The sequence below is a fragment of the Bombina bombina genome, chromosome 9, assembly GCF_027579735.1.
Source record: "Bombina bombina isolate aBomBom1 chromosome 9, aBomBom1.pri, whole genome shotgun sequence".
NCBI lineage: Eukaryota > Metazoa > Chordata > Amphibia > Anura > Bombinatoridae > Bombina > Bombina bombina.
The window spans coordinates 16,460,376-16,477,101 of NC_069507.1; the positions used below are offsets into that span (position 1 = coordinate 16,460,376).

Genomic DNA, 16,726 nt, shown 5'->3' on the forward strand with positions numbered 1-16,726 from the left:
ATAATAAGTTTATTACTTGACTTACTGTTCTGTATATAATATGTTTATTACTTGTCTTACTGTTCTGTATATAATAAGTTTATTACTTGTCTTACTGTTCTGTATATAATAAGTTTATTACTTGACTTACTGTTCTGTATATAATAAGTTTATTACTTGACTTACTGTTCTGTATATAATATGTTTATTACTTGACTTACTGTTCTGTATATAATATGTTTATTACTTGTCTTACTGTTCTGTATATAATAAGTTTATTTCTTGACTCACTGTTCTGTATATAATAAGTTTATTACTTGACTCACTGTTCTGTATATAATAAGTTTATTTCTTGACTCACTGTTCTGTATATAATAAGTTTATTACTTGACTCACTGTTCTGTATATAATAAGTTTATTTCTTGACTCACTGTTCTGTATATAATAAGTTTATTACTTGACTCACTGTTCTGTATATAATAAGTTTATTTCTTGACTCACTGTTCTGTATATAATAAGTTTATTACTTGACTCACTGTTCTGTATATAATAAGTTTATTTCTTGACTCACTGTTCTGTATATAATAAGTTTATTTCTTGACTCACTGTTCTGTATATAATAAGTTTATTACTTGACTCACTGTTCTGTATATAATAAGTTTATTACTTGACTTACTGTTCTGTATATAATAAGTTTATTACTTGACTTACTGTTCTGTATATAATAAGTTTATTACTTGACTTACTGTTCTGTATATAATAAGTTTATTACTTGTCTTACTGTTCTGTATATAATAAGTAACTTTATTTGAATAATTGGTAAAAAAAACTGTTAAATATAATTCTGTTACATAGAACTAAATGAAGAATAATACAGCATATTGATATTTATAATTGTTTTAAGTAGGGATGCACCAAAATTTTGGTTGCAGAAACATTTTGGCCGAAAATTGCATTATTTTTTGCTTGTTTTTTTTTTCTTGGTAAAATTATTGTGTAGCATATTATTGTTTTAAGATATTTTTGTCCAATTTTAGTTCGTTACTTTCAATAAAAGTGTGGGCTTTTTTTATTGGCTCTAATTATGCAAAAAAAAAAAACCCTAAAAAAAAATAATTTGAAAAAATACATTTTCGGCCTAGTGCATCCCCGATTTTCAAATTCGGTTTCGGTCCAGAATTTCCATTTCGGTGCATCACTAGTCACAGGTCATAGTGACATGTTCTGTGCCATACAAAGCAATCAGGTGGCATTATAGGTTGTATTTGTTACGTGTGGTGGTTTTAGTGCTCCTCTTCTTGTCTACCTTTTTATTTATCAGATATTCAATAGAAATATCAGTGGCAAATAAGCTGATGATGATGGCAAACTAAAGCCCTCACTATGAGATTAAAGTGAATGTAAATTTTGATGCTAAAGTGCACGGTATTTAAAAATTTGATTAAAAACAGGGGCAATTTAATTCATCAAAATTTACATTTCACTCGTGTTGTGAAAAAAAACTTACCTTTTAATCTTGACAGCCGCTCCAGCTTCCTCCGCCCGTCGCAAAGCCTCTTCCTGGGTCTAAAATGAGGAATCCGGCTTCCTCCAATCACAGTGTTGAATCAGACACTGATTCCCCTGGGGGGGGAAGCCGTGATTGGAGGATGACCTATCCATCATTTCTGTCATCAGAAATGGCTTGCGACGACCGGAGGAAGCTGGAGCTGCTGTGAAGATTAAAAGGTAAGTTTTTTTTCTCAACAGGAGTGAAATGTACATTTTGATGAATTAAAGTGCCCCTGTTTTTAATTGAATTTTTAAAAACCGGGCACTTAAACATCAAAATTGACATTCACTTTAATATCCGCTCCCCATGTTACCAGCTATTGCATGTATGTATGTCCTGGTGCGGTTATTAATGTGTTCAGCTGTTTATTCTTTGTATCTACTTGTTTCTTAAATCATCAGTTAGCTCTTATAATATGTAGTTAAAGGGACACTGAACCCTAACTTTTTCTTTTGTGATTCAGATAGAACATGCAATTTTAAGCAACTTTCTTATTTACTCCTATTATCAATTTTTCTTCGTTCTCTTGCTATCTTTATTTGAAAAAGGCATCTAAGCTTTTTTTTTGTGTGTTTTTTTTTTGTTCAGTACTTTGGACAGCACTTTTTTATTGGTGGATGAATGTATCCACCAATCAGCAAGAACAATCCAGGTTGTTCACCAAAAATGGTCCGGCATCTAAACTTACATTCTTGAATTTCAAATAAAGATACCAAGAGAATGAATAAAATTTGATAATAGGAGTAAATTAGAAAGTTTCTTAAAATGTCAGGCTCAATCTGAATCACGAAAGAAAAAATTTGGGTTCAGTGTCCCTTTAAATACCATTTATTGTTACATTGCAAAGCATTTGCTATAAGGTCTTCTGCGGTGAGTTTAGCCAGAACAGACAAATTGTGCTTGAGTATATAACATAACTATGTGTCCCTGGCATTATGTTTAAGGCTTTATTTGTTCAGGGACTGCTTATGTTGCCATTACTGCATTATTTCTAACCTGGAGCTAAAGACTGCCATCCTTTTATTTTACCTCGCTGCGAGTGCTTCTGGATGCTGCTGTTAAACAAGGGGTATGAGGTGTCCTGGGATTGTCATTACTGGTTCATGTTCTGACATTTCTTATGACTCAGTGGCATACTATTATGGGATGTGAGCATAAACCAAAAGGTCATACATTACATAAATGATTCTCCTCAAGACTTCTGACAGCCAGTGAACATCTATTGATTATAGAGCACACGGTATTACTTAATGTTACAGCGCTGCGTAATATGTTGGTGCTTTATAAATAAACCATAATAATATTAAATGACACTTGTTCCCTATAGTTTCCCTTATAACTCATACACGGGCTGTATGGCCACTACTAACGTGAAATTCATTATGTTCTTTCCTTTCTTTTGGAACCTAGTTTGAGAGTAGAACAAGGACACAAAACAAATTTTCAAAGGCCCTAAAACAGGAAATTGAGCAGGAGCGACAAAATGGGATGGGGATATCCATATATCTGTCTATAATCTATCTGGTACAGTGGCGTATTTAGGTTTTGTGCTGCCCTAGGCACTCTAAATTCGACTTCGCCCCCCCCCACGATTTAGGCCTTTTTTGGTCATAATGTTTTTTTGTTCAGGGTGTAACGTGACTTTTTTTTTCCTATGGCATTATCAATGTAAATTTTCATGCTCAAGTGAACGTGTATGTATATGTTGAGTGTGTATGTAATAAGATTTTAAAAGTGCCGCCCCCCCCAAATCTGTCGCCCTTGGCAAGTGCCTTGTTTGCCTAGGCCAAAATACGCCCCTGATCTGTTATCAATCTGTCTGATATGAATATGTAAATAAAATCTATTTAAATGTATGTAGCATTTGTCTGTGATAATGTTTCTAGACAAAGTAATAAAAGTATTTAATTTGCATTCCCCGTGTAAGATTAACGTATATGCAGCAGATGGTTTAGGATAAATAATTTTTGAGCACCAAGCTAATAATTGCTTTGTTTGTCAGATATTATGAGAAGGTAATAATTGAACAGATGCTGTTTGCAATTGTATTTGAACAGTATTTCTGAACACCGTTGTTTGTGCAGAGTGATTGTTTGTTGTACTTGTTTTTGATCCAGCAGAGAATGTGCAGACATAAAAGTAGGTTTTCCATTTGAATATATCCAGTATGGAAATACATCTTTATTCACCTTCCTTATCATGGCTTTACAGCTGCCTTTGCAGTTCTTTATCTTCAGAGATTTAAAGGGACAGTCTACACTAAAACTGTTATTGTTTAAAAAGATAGATAACACCTTTACTTCCCATTCCTCAGCTTTGCACAACAAACATTGTTATATTAATATACTTTATAACGTTTAAACCTCTACATTTCTGCCTGTTTCTAAGCCACTAAAAGACAGCATCTTATTGCATGCTTTTTTATTCGCTTTTCACAACAGGATACTGCTAGTTCATATGGGCCATATAGATAACAATGTGTTCACGCCTGAGGAGTTATTTAAGAGTTAGCACAACACAGTAATAATAATAAATATTAAGTCATGTGATAAGGGGGCTGTCAGAAGATGCTTAGATACAAGGTAATTACAGAGGTAAAAAGTATATTAATATAACTGTGTTGGTTATGCAAAACTGGGGAATGGATAATAAAGGGATTATCTATCTTAAAGGGACAGTACACTGTAAAATTGTTTTTCCATAAATGTATTTTAAATGACTTGTTATACCAACTGCAGAGTATAAAATATTTGAGAAATTGCATTTTCGGGTTTATTTGTGTATCTGAAGTAGCTGGTTTTGTGCTTTGAAACCACAGCCTATTACAATGGGTTGAGCTTCAGGTAATATCAGATCTCATTATGTTATCACTTTTATGTACACAGACTTGCTTCCTTATCTTATATTTGTCTGGAACACCAAAGCTCAATACATAGAGAGAACAATGGAAAATTATCATTTTATTACTTAACTATCATGCCCCCCACTGAGGGTGTAATCTCTTCTGCTGGCTGTGTTTACTTAGGCTTGTCAATAGCGTATACTCCAGTATCAAAACTTTCAGTATAGGTTGGGAAACCACAAGCTAAATCAGCTATTTCAAATGCTGAAATATGAGTAAAGGAGCTACTTGCAACCAATTTAATACACTCTAGCAGGTAAAAAGGATTATTGGGAATAATTTAAAGGGGAGAAAGTTTTTGGGTGAACTGTCCCTTTAATAACAATTCTATTGTAGACTGTCCCTTTAATGGAACAACTCTGATTATTTTGTTATAATGGATAATACATTTTTGGTTGTAGTCACTGTGATTGAGCTGTGCTAACGGATTTGGCTGGCACGATTATGGCACAACTTAATGCCAGCCCTGTACCACTGGTGCATGAATATGTGTAGGTCACTCGGAAAAGTTTACTAATCTCTGGCCATCCTATTTCTATAGCGTTCATTAGTTCATACTTTGGGGTAGCATGAATCAAGTGTAATGCATATTGCTATAGACGATTGTAAGGAGAATGGAAAAAAAGTGACAGTGTGCTTGGACAATATTAATAGCTTATATATTCTGGGTATGAGCCAGTGTGTGCCACTCAAGTTCTAAATGAATGATGAGCTCACCTTGGCATCAAGTGCTACTTTATAGCAGACTGGATAAGGGCCTACAACAGTTCATCATCGGACACGTTCCAACTGCTGTTCAAAAGGTCCAGCTTGCTTATTGAGATACACTAAGGGGCACAGCAGATGTCACTGCCAGCCAACCGTTATGGAACTGTAGAGCACTGTGTTACTGAATGAGTCTAGATACGTAGATCACTGTTAGACTGACACATTGCAGTGTCCCAAACCCTCCAGAATTTATAGATTATCTCCCTTTTAGACTGGATCGGTCCTCTATTACTAAAATTGCTCATTCTACCCCCAAAATTGTGTGATGGACTTTGCATCACTATAAATTGTAACCTGAAGTTCTTTATTTTATTTACTTAGTTTTTTTTTTTTATTACTTTTTGCAGATCTGGGCCTGGATCAGTTTATTATTAAGCGATATGACGGAAAGGTGAGTATCTGATCAAAGCAGTCTTACCCTCCTTATTGTGTGTCAGCATCAATGTAGCTTTATTCTAGATTTGATCAAGGAGTATATGAAAACTGTTGCTAATTTTTCATAAATACTCTAGATAATCTTCTAGAGAATACAAAGCTTTTATTATATAAATAACCATTGGGGAAATGTTTTTTTTGTGTGTGTGTGGGGCTGTAACTAGCAAGCTTGCATTAGCAGTTTATCTGTTCTCTATACAAAGTGTAGGGTACATCAATGATATTATTAATTATTTGCACCCGTGGTGAGTGGGATTAGCAAATTTGCACAGTACATAGAGCTGATGTCTTATTGCTGAAGGATCTTTATTCATTTACATGACAGAATATGTTACCTATAAAATGATTTCAATCAACTCCACACTGGCTCAGTATATGTTAAACACTAGTTCAGCGCTGTTGTGCGATGTTTAACTACTTTTCATCTAGCACCAAATTAAAGCATTATGACTTTATATAAAACACTCCGTGATTCCCATCATGCTTTATAGCTGCGTTTTTGTCTTTTAATTTGTTATCATTCAGTAATCAAATCACCACCTTGCGCAATAAGCTGTATGCTAAGAATTTATCCCTGGGTAAATGTGATGACCTGGGTACAGATAATAAACAGTTTTTATTTAATTCCAACTATTTAATTTCATAAACTAATAATTAATAAATAACTCCTATACTCCTGAAAATATATGGCCTAGATAAGTAGAAAGAAGCAGAAATGATTTATAGACTACAATAGGCATCTGCAGGTACAAGTTACGTTTTTGTTTGGTTTGTTGAATTAAGAGCCTCATTAGATGCCTTTGTATTAAGTGATAAGTAGCTGAATCACGGAGGAAGGTGCTGCTGGGCTTCAGGAACAGTAAAACGATCGCCACTACAAGAATCTGGCTGACAAGAAATAGCTGATCTGTTACACATGAGATTCTGTAGTTGTGCTCTCTCTATTGTAGGGACACACCTGAAAAATCTTCAAAGAAACCAAATAGCCTTATTTTTATGCTACAAAATGTAGTTATCATGTCTTGTGAAGTGACATCCCAGGTACGACGGCTACTTACTATGCACCAAGTGCAAACATATCACTTTGCCCTTGCTGGATTTCATTGATCTGTCTCTGTTTTCTGAGACTAACATAAGAGCTGTAAAATCTGCAGCCCCTTGCATTGATTGTCCTTGAACAAGTGCCGCACTTTCCGCAAACCTCATTAATGTGCAAGATTCTCCTCCCGGAGCTAGCGTGTGCACCTCTGCATTATAATATAAAGTTCATCTGCTCCATGAAAGCGCAGCCCAGTAACACAGCTCAGTGACTTTTTGTGCCCTTAAGAGCTACACACAGGGGTTATATATTATTATTATTTATTTGTATAGCGCTGAATAATTCTGTAGTGCTGAATATGTAAAACATGTTTATATAAAACTGAGTAGCGCTAATAAACGTCAAGCTTTAAATAATAATAATAATGTTGTCTGTGTCACCAAAATGAATAACTAAGTGGGTACTAATTGTTGCAGTTTGTTACATAACTCTAGAGGTAAATAATAATAATAATTATTATTATTATCGGTTATTTGTAGAGCGCAGACAGATTCTGCAGCACTATAAACAAATGCGGAGTACAAAAAAACAATTATAGGTATCAAAGGGGTAGTGAGCCCTGCAAAGAGTTGCACTGTTGTAGTTGGCTCTTAAGAAGGTGATCTACAAACAGCTGGACAATTAGGCTTACATGCTAAGGGGGTTCAGGGGATATCAATAGAGGAGAGGAAAAGGTATACAGAAAGGTTTGAGTAGGTTGTATGTATCCCTGAACAGTAGAGTCTTTAGGGAGCGCTTGAAGCTTTCAAAACTAGGGGAGAGTCTTGTGGAGCGAGGCAGAGAGTTCCACAAGATGGGAGCCAGTCTGGAGAAGTCCTGTAAACGGGAGTGTGAGAAGGTAATAAGAGAGGAGGAGAGTAGGAAGTCATGAGCAGAGCGAAGGGGACGGGAGGGAGAGTATCTGGAGACAAGGTCTGAGATATAGGGGGGGAGCAGTGCAGTTGAGGGCTTTGTATGTCAGAGTGAGAATTTTGTGTTTAATCCTAGAGGCAAGAGGAAGCCAGTGAAGGGATTGGTAGAAACTTCTTCCTCAGTGACAGGCGAGAATCAGCTAAGTTTAAGGTTATGTGGGTTGTGGTTGATTGCGAGCGTTTGAGGGGGTTAGAGAATGGAAGTATGTTGAGAGCTGATTTTGTTTCTGATGGAGTCGATTTTGTTACTGAAGTTGCTGGCAAAGTCTTGAGCTGACAGAGAAGTTGTATTAGGAGGTGGGGGTGGGCGGAGAAGAGTATTGAAAGTAGGCGTTTTGGGTTTGAAGAAAGATGAGAGATTTGAGTAGAGAAGTAGTGTTGCTTATAGAGATTAAAGTGAAGGTAAACTTACTCTCTCTTCTATGTAAAAATCGATATAGTATTAAAATTGAATATGATGTTCATTCATGGTTTTTTTGAATTTTATTTAGTACCTTTGTTTTCTTGGATAATTTGCTGCGATTTCGCTTGGCAAAAAACAACCCGTCTCTTTTTTTTTTTTTTATAAACAACGATCATGTTGTTTTATATAGCCAATTGATTTTCTGGCCGTTAGGCGGCCGTCAATTGACGTCACAAGCTGATGCTTGATTGTGCGCATGCACGAGTGATTATATCTCCTCCTTCAAAGCGAGCGCGTCCTCGTTTTGCGTATGCGCATTAGGAGTTTCAATTGTTTTCCAAACACCCACCGCATCGGATCGCATACTGTAACAGCAGAGAATAGATGTGCACGAGTGTAGTTCTGACATATAGAGCGTGTGGGACAAGCTCTATATGTCTATGTATTGAAAACACGGAACTGCTGGATGGGAGGGGATTACGATCGTAAGGCACATTAAAATAAATGTTAGTAAATATGGTTAAATAAAAGTTTTTAAAAAAAATAAACCTAGCGACTACCTTGTAAGTTAGAAAAGGAAAATAAAGAGATATTTCTATTAGAATAACTTTACCTTCACTTTAAGGGCAGAATAGTAGGAGTTAAAAATGAATTTGTAATCAGGTAATCAGCACAAATATAACAGTAAAATAATATAATTCTATGAGCGCACACCTCAACTCTAGACAATGATTCCCAGTAAACCCTGTTAGATCATTTGTCATATACACATCTGTTATACAATGAAATGCTCCCATGAAAAGCACTAAAGCTGTGCATTTCATTTCTTATTGTCTCAATTCAGTATCCTGTCAGGACATAACAAGGATTGTGGGAAATGTTTTTTCTGGTTGGACTTGGTTTGTCATTGTAGCAACATATGAATACAACTCCCCAAACACAGTGCAGCGAGGGGATATGTAGATAGGGCACAATCAGACTACAGAGTGAAGAATACTGCCTTTAAGACATTCCATACGTCCTTGGTTTGTCATTGTAGCAACATATGAATAAAACTCCCCAAACACAGTGCAGCGAGGGGATATGTAGATAGGGCACAATCAGACTACAGAGTGAAGAATACGGCCTTTAAGATATACCATACGTCCTTGGTTTGATATGTAGCAACATATGAATACAACTCCCCAAACACAGTGCAGCGAGGGGATATGTAGATAGGGCACAATCAGACTACAGAGTGAAGAATACGGCCTTTAAGACATACCATACGTCCTTGGTTTGTCATTGTAGCAACATATGAATAAAACTCCCCAAACACAGTGCAGCGAGGGGATATGTAGATAGGGCACAATCAGACTACAGAGTGAAGAATACGGCCTTTAAGACATACCATACGTCCTTGGTTTGTCATTGTAGCAGCAGCAGCTCATCTGGGCAGTCACCTACTCTGCCTAATGGAAAGGCTATCCCTGTACACAAGACGTACAAAATACATCATTAAATGAAGCTGAAACAAAAGGATGGGACCTGCCGTCCAGCTGCAATCAGTAGTAAATTCATTTTTATCTAAAGAGTTTCTCGAGCTTAAAATCACTTAATTACAGAACTGACAGTTGCCTCAAATTGACTTAATCACTTGTGAGTCACGACAGGTCAGTTAATGTGTATAAATGATATGAATTACCCAGCATGCATTGCAGCCATAACGTTTCTGCTCTGCACATCAAGTCTTGGTTTAGTAATGAGCTTCTAATATTGCATTTTCTTGTTAGTAAAGTTTGTGTTCTGTGAGACATAGGGGATCAGATATAGAGAGTTTGTGTTGTGTGAGACATAGGGGATCGGATATAGAGAGTTTGTGTGAGACATAGGGGATCAGATATAGAGAGTTTGTGTTGTGTGAGACATAGGGGATCAGATATAGAGAGTTTGTGTGAGACATAGGGGATCGGATATAGAGAGTTTGTGTGAGACATAGGGGATCAGATATAGAGAGTTTGTGTGAGACATAGGGGATCGGATATAGAGAGTTTGTGTGAGACATAGGGGATCAGATATAGAGAGTTTGTGTGAGACATAGGGGATCAGATATAGAGAGTTTGTGTTGTGTGAGACATAGGGGATCAGATATAGAGAGTTTGTGTTGTGTGAGACATAGGGGATCGGATATAGAGAGTTTGTGTGAGACATAGGGGATCAGATATAGAGAGTTTGTGTTGTGTGAGACATAGGGGATCGGATATAGAGAGTTTGTGTGAGACATAGGAGATCAGATATAGAGAGTTTGTGTTGTGTGAGACATAGGAGATCAGATATAGAGAGTTTGTGTTGTGTGAGACATAGGAGATCAGATATAGAGAGTTTGTGTTGTGTGAGACATAGGGGATCAGATATAGAGAGTTTGTGTTGTGTGAGACATAGGGGATCAGATATAGAGAGTTTGTGTTGTGTGAGACATAGGGGATCAGATATAGAGAGTTTGTGTTGTGTGAGACATAGGGGATCAGATATAGAGAGTTTGTGTGAGACATAGGGGATCAGATATAGAGAGTTTGTGTTGTGTGAGACATAGGGGATCAGATATAGAGAGTTTGTGTGAGACATAGGGGATCAGATATAGAGAGTTTGTGTTGTGTGAGACATAGGGGATCAGATATAGAGAGTTTGTGCTGTGTGAGACATAGGAGATCAGATATAGAGAGTTTGTGTTGTGTGAGACATAGGGGATCAGATATAGAGAGTTTGTGTGAGACATAGGGGATCAGATATAGAGAGTTTGTGTGAGACATAGGGGATCAGATATAGAGAGTTTGTGTGAGACATAGGGGATCAGATATAGAGAGTTTGTGTGAGACATAGGGGATCGGATATAGAGAGTTTGTGTTGTGTGAGACATAGGGGATCAGATATAGAGAGTTTGTGTTGTGTGAGACATAGGGGATCAGATATAGAGAGTTTGTGCTGTGTGAGACATAGGGGATCAGATATAGAGAGTTTGTGTTGTGTGAGACATAGGGGATCAGATATAGAGAGTTTGTGTGAGACATAGGGGATCAGATATAGAGAGTTTGTGCTGTGTGAGACATAGGGGATCAGATATAGAGAGTTTGTGTTGTGTGAGACATAGGGGATCAGATATAGAGAGTTTGTGCTGTGTGAGACATAGGGGATCGGATATAGAGAGTTTGTGCTGTGTGAGACATAGGGGATCGGATATAGAGAGTTTGTGTTGTGTGAGACATAGGGGATCAGATATAGAGAGTTTGTGCTGTGTGAGACATAGGGGATCGGATATAGAGAGTTTGTGCTGTGTGAGACATAGGGGATCAGATATAGAGAGTTTGTGTTGTGTGAGACATAGGGGATCAGATATAGAGAGTTTGTGCTGTGTGAGACATAGGGGATCAGATATAGAGAGTTTGTGCTGTGTGAGACATAGGGGATCGGATATAGAGAGTTTGTGCTGTGTGAGACATAGGGGATCAGATATAGAGAGTTTGTGTTGTGTGAGACATAGGGGATCAGATATAGAGAGTTTGTGCTGTGTGAGACATAGGGGATCAGATATAGAGAGTTTGTGTTGTGTGAGACATAGGGGATCGGATATAGAGAGTTTGTGTTGTGTGAGACATAGGGGATCAGATATAGAGAGTTTGTGTGAGACATAGGGGATCAGATATAGAGAGTTTGTGTGAGACATAGGGGATCAGATATAGAGAGTTTGTGTGAGACATAGGGGATCAGATATAGAGAGTTTGTGTTGTGTGAGACATAGGGGATCGGATATAGAGAGTTTGTGCTGTGTGAGACATAGGGGATCAGATATAGAGAGTTTGTGCTGTGTGAGACATAGAGGATCAGATATAGAGAGTTTGTGTGAGACATAGGGGATCGGATATAGAGAGTTTGTGTGAGACATAGGGGATCGGATATAGAGAGTTTGTGTGAGACATAGGGGATCGGATATAGAGAGTTTGTGTGAGACATAGGGGATCAGATATAGAGAGTTTGTGTGAGACATAGGGGATCAGATATAGAGAGTTTGTGTGAGACATAGGGGATCAGATATAGAGAGTTTGTGTGAGACATAGGGGATCAGATATAGAGAGTTTGTGTTGTGTGAGACATAGGGGATCGGATATAGAGAGTTTGTGCTGTGTGAGACATAGAGAATCAGATATAGAGAGTTTGTGTGAGACATAGGGGATCAGATATAGAGAGTTTGTGCTGTGTGAGACATAGGGGATCAGATATAGAGAGTTTGTGTGAGACATAGGGGATCGGATATAGAGAGTTTGTGTGAGACATAGGGGATCGGATATAGAGAGTTTGTGTGAGACATAGGGGATCGGATATAGAGAGTTTGTGTGAGACATAGGGGATCAGATATAGAGAGTTTGTGTGAGACATAGGGGATCAGATATAGAGAGTTTGTGTGAGACATAGGGGATCAGATATAGAGAGTTTGTGTGAGACATAGGGGGTCAGATATAGAGAGTTTGTGTGAGACATAGGGGATCAGATATAGAGAGTTTGTGTGAGACATAGGGGATCAGATATAGAGAGTTTGTGTGAGACATAGGGGATCAGATATAGAGAGTTTGTGTGAGACATAGGGGATCAGATATAGAGAGTTTGTGTGAGACATAGGGGATCAGATATAGAGAGTTTGTGTTGTGTGAGACATAGGGGATCAGATATAGAGAGTTTGTGTGAGACATAGGGGATCAGATATAGAGAGTTTGTGTGAGACATAGGGGATCAGATATAGAGAGTTTGTGTGAGACATAGGGGATCAGATATAGAGAGTTTGTGTGAGACATAGGGGATCAGATATAGAGAGTTTGTGTGAGACATAGGGGATCAGATATAGAGAGTTTGTGTTGTGTGAGACATAGGGGATCGGATATAGAGAGTTTGTGTTGTGTGAGACATAGGGGATCAGATATAGAGAGTTTGTGTTGTGTGAGACATAGGGGATCAGATATAGAGAGTTTGTGTGAGACATAGGGGATCAGATATAGAGAGTTTGTGTTGTGTGAGACATAGGGGATCAGATATAGAGAGTTTGTGTTGTGTGAGACATAGGGGATCAGATATAGAGAGTTTGTGTTGTGTGAGACATAGGGGATCAGATATAGAGAGTTTGTGTGAGACATAGGGGATCAGATATAGAGAGTTTGTGTGAGACATAGGGGATCAGATATAGAGAGTTTGTGTTGTGTGAGACATAGGGGATCAGATATAGAGAGTTTGTGTGAGACATAGGGGATCCGGATATAGAGAGTTTGTGTTGTGTGAGACATAGGGGATCGGATATAGAGAGTTTGTGTGAGACATAGGGGATCAGATATAGAGAGTTTGTGTTGTGTGAGACATAGGGGATCAGATATAGAGAGTTTGTGTTGTGTGAGACATAGGGGATCAGATATAGAGAGTTTGTGTTGTGTGAGACATAGGGGATCAGATATAGAGAGTTTGTGTGAGACATAGGGGATCAGATATAGAGAGTTTGTGTGAGACATAGGGGATCAGATATAGAGAGTTTGTGTTGTGTGAGACATAGGGGATCAGATATAGAGAGTTTGTGTGAGACATAGGGGATCCGGATATAGAGAGTTTGTGTTGTGTGAGACATAGGGGATCGGATATAGAGAGTTTGTGTGAGACATAGGGGATCAGATATAGAGAGTTTGTGTGAGACATAGGGGATCGGATATAGAGAGTTTGTGTGAGACATAGGGGATCAGATATAGAGAGTTTGTGTGAGACATAGGGGATCAGATATAGAGAGTTTGTGTGAGACATAGGGGATCGGATATAGAGAGTTTGTGGGAGATTGAGAGGATGGTACTGTGCTCACTGAGAAGAATACATTGTGCTCTAATTAGGCAGAAGCAGATACAATTTAAAGGGATATAAAACCTAAACGATTTCTCTGTGAATCAGACAGAACAGAACATTAAAAAAAGTTTTCAGTTTATTTCTATTATCAAATTTGCTTTGTTCCCTTGATATTCTGTGCTGAAGAGATACCTAGGTAGCATCTGGTGCACTATATGGCAGGAAAGAGTGCTGCCATATAGTGCTCTTGTAAATTAATAATATTCTTGCAAAACTGCTGCCATATACTGCTCCAGACACGTGCACGCTCCTTACTTCCCTGCTTATCATCAAAAGATACCAAAATAACTAAGAAAATGTATAAAAGAAGTAGAGAGTTGTTTAAAATCACTGCTCTATCTGAATCATGAAAGGAAAAAAAAGGGTTTTCTATCCCTTTAAGTGGAGCTGGTGAACGTGCGCAATGAATTGGGTGTGGCGTTTTATAGATATCGGTATGACTTCAGGTAACAGTGAGAGTGGCATCACATGGGAGGCTGGTGGGTACATGTGTATGGGGGGGGGGTTAAGTGACAGGCATCAGAGGTAACGAAGTACGGAGCTAAAGCAGAGTGCTTGTTCAGTGCCCAAACCTCAGTTTTACTGCTATCTGTGTAAGGAAAGCCGTAGATTATCTGTCTGCATAGTAATGGTATTAGTATTAGTCCTGCAGATTACCTACGCCTGAGTTCCAGTCCTCGGGAGACCCCAACAAATCTCTGCTTCACACTATGCGGATAATCAGGGCCTCAGATAATCTAACCTGCGGCAGAAATCGCTTCAAATCCAGGCCTATAAATTGGTTCTGAGGACTGGAAGGTGAAATCTTGTTTCAGGGATTCTATCTAGTAGCTGTTTTCAGACTTGGTTTAAAAAGAATTGTTGGTGGTTTATCGCTGTTAACAATCTGTCACAGTTCCTGGTCAGGGTCTGTCTTCTGGTTTTGTTGCTGCTACAGCATTATACTGGAGACAACTTGCAGTAGAGTAGAGATTCATGGTATAAGAACATATAGTGTTAGGGATACGGAGGTTTAGATATTATGGAGATGCAGTGAGCATATCAAACAAATCCATATCTAATTGCAGCATTGCAAAGATCAGCTGTGTGCTCAATTAGTGAGATGGCTGCTAATTGCTTTTCAGTTATATCATAGGCGTTTTCCTTTGGTCAGACAGACAGCCAGCCAACAATCTATCTACTTTAGCTTCAGGGGACCTGAAATCCTATTGATTCTGCCTGTGTCCCATTACCCATCTTTAATCTGCTTTTTTCTGCGCCTCTGGATTGCCTACTCCGGTGGCTTTCTGCCCACTCTTTAATAGAGCATAGACATGCAACATTATAAGTACGTTAGTTTACACTTTCTGATGGTAATCAGTGCCAGATATTTTAATAACTTCACAATATTCAGCAGTTCTTGTTTTGTTTTTTGGAAACAATATGCAGTATTGACTGTTCTCTTACCATGAAGCAAGAACAGCACATTGTATTTATTACTATGTTTGTTTTGTTTACTGGCGACAGGAGCTAGTCAATCGCCCTTGTGATACCTAGGTTTCCTTTACTAAGCACCACTAAAGCACTGACTACAGTAATCTGGGAGGGTTGAGGCTGCAGTACTGGTTGCACATGAAACAAAGACAGAAATGACCTCAGATTAATTATATAAATATTACAGTTTATATGCACAAATCAGGGAATTGTGGGTAAGTAGTATTTGTTACTGTATTACTGCACTAACCATTAATTTAGCAGCACCACACGTAATGATTCTGCATCTTTGTCTGTATGTCATGCAGTCTAATAATATTGTGCTTATTTTTACCCTATCTTTGTCTTTTACTTTTAGAATTGTATGTTTACTTTTAGTTTGTGTAACGGAACATTACCTGGTTTTTTCTATTTTCCTTCTAACCTCACTTCCAACCCCTCATCAGGATTTCTGGCAGGTACTGACAACAGCAGCATGTGCTTTATTACTGGGAACTGAATTGCAAATGCATCGTTACAAAGGGGCAGAGACTACATGGGCACCACCAGCAGAGTTAAATAGCTCTTTAAAAATGTTATTTTAACATCTTCATGCCTTTTAAATATTGTGCCATAATACATCATCTTGTCATTTATCATCAACCACGCTGCCTGTTTGCATATTCATTACCAGCATGCTTTGCCTTGGCTCAAGCTAAACTGTGTTTTTGTTTCTGTAAATTAGCTTTAGCGCCGATCAGTATTTTAGAAAGAGATCTCAATCTCTAAAGTTGTTGTAGATTCCTCTTGTTAAAATATTATATTAAAATGAGGACTTTGTCTGGCCAGGTCTTATGCGACTATGTTAGATACCTGGAGACGATAAGCTGCTGATTAACAGATGCACAGAGAGTAAATGTAAAATGCATTTATAATATATATAAAGAACGTGCAAATAAGCGCCCTCTTGTGAAATATAGCAAAGCTATTTGTCGCCCATTACATGATTATTTAAACTGATTGCTCCGTTCTTATCCGTGTGCTTGTGAATTTGTCTGCAGGATTTTTGAAGAGAGCTTTACAGACTTTTGTCAGGTTTTCTAACTGTAAAACTTGATATCACATTGCCCAGTCATATGTAACATAAGCCCATTAAATATACAGTTTATAAGAGGGAACAAATCGTGCTTATTGAGGGCACTGTTATGAAGAGGAGACTACTGTGTTAATCAGGTTGGTTTCATAAGGGAAACGTGCTGCTCATCCGTCTGCTTTATTATTATTTATATGCTTGGGAATTCATGGTGCAATATCTTTTCAT

The 16,726-nt window shown here is 37.9% G+C and overlaps 1 protein-coding gene across 3 annotated transcripts in view; it reads left to right on the forward strand.

Moving 5' to 3' along the window:
- The window catches only part of MICU1 (mitochondrial calcium uptake 1), a 381,583-nt gene that overhangs the window by 78,396 nt on the left and 286,461 nt on the right, over positions 1 to 16,726 (forward strand). For 2 of the 3 annotated variants that reach the window (XM_053691920.1, XM_053691919.1), the window contains exons 5-6: positions 5,549 to 5,592; positions 15,873 to 15,884. In XM_053691920.1, the coding sequence (XP_053547895.1) occupies positions 5,549 to 5,592; positions 15,873 to 15,884 (56 nt within the window). The remainder of the gene's footprint in view (positions 1 to 5,548; positions 5,593 to 15,872; positions 15,885 to 16,726) is intronic. The other variant, XM_053691921.1, reaches the window with a different exon arrangement.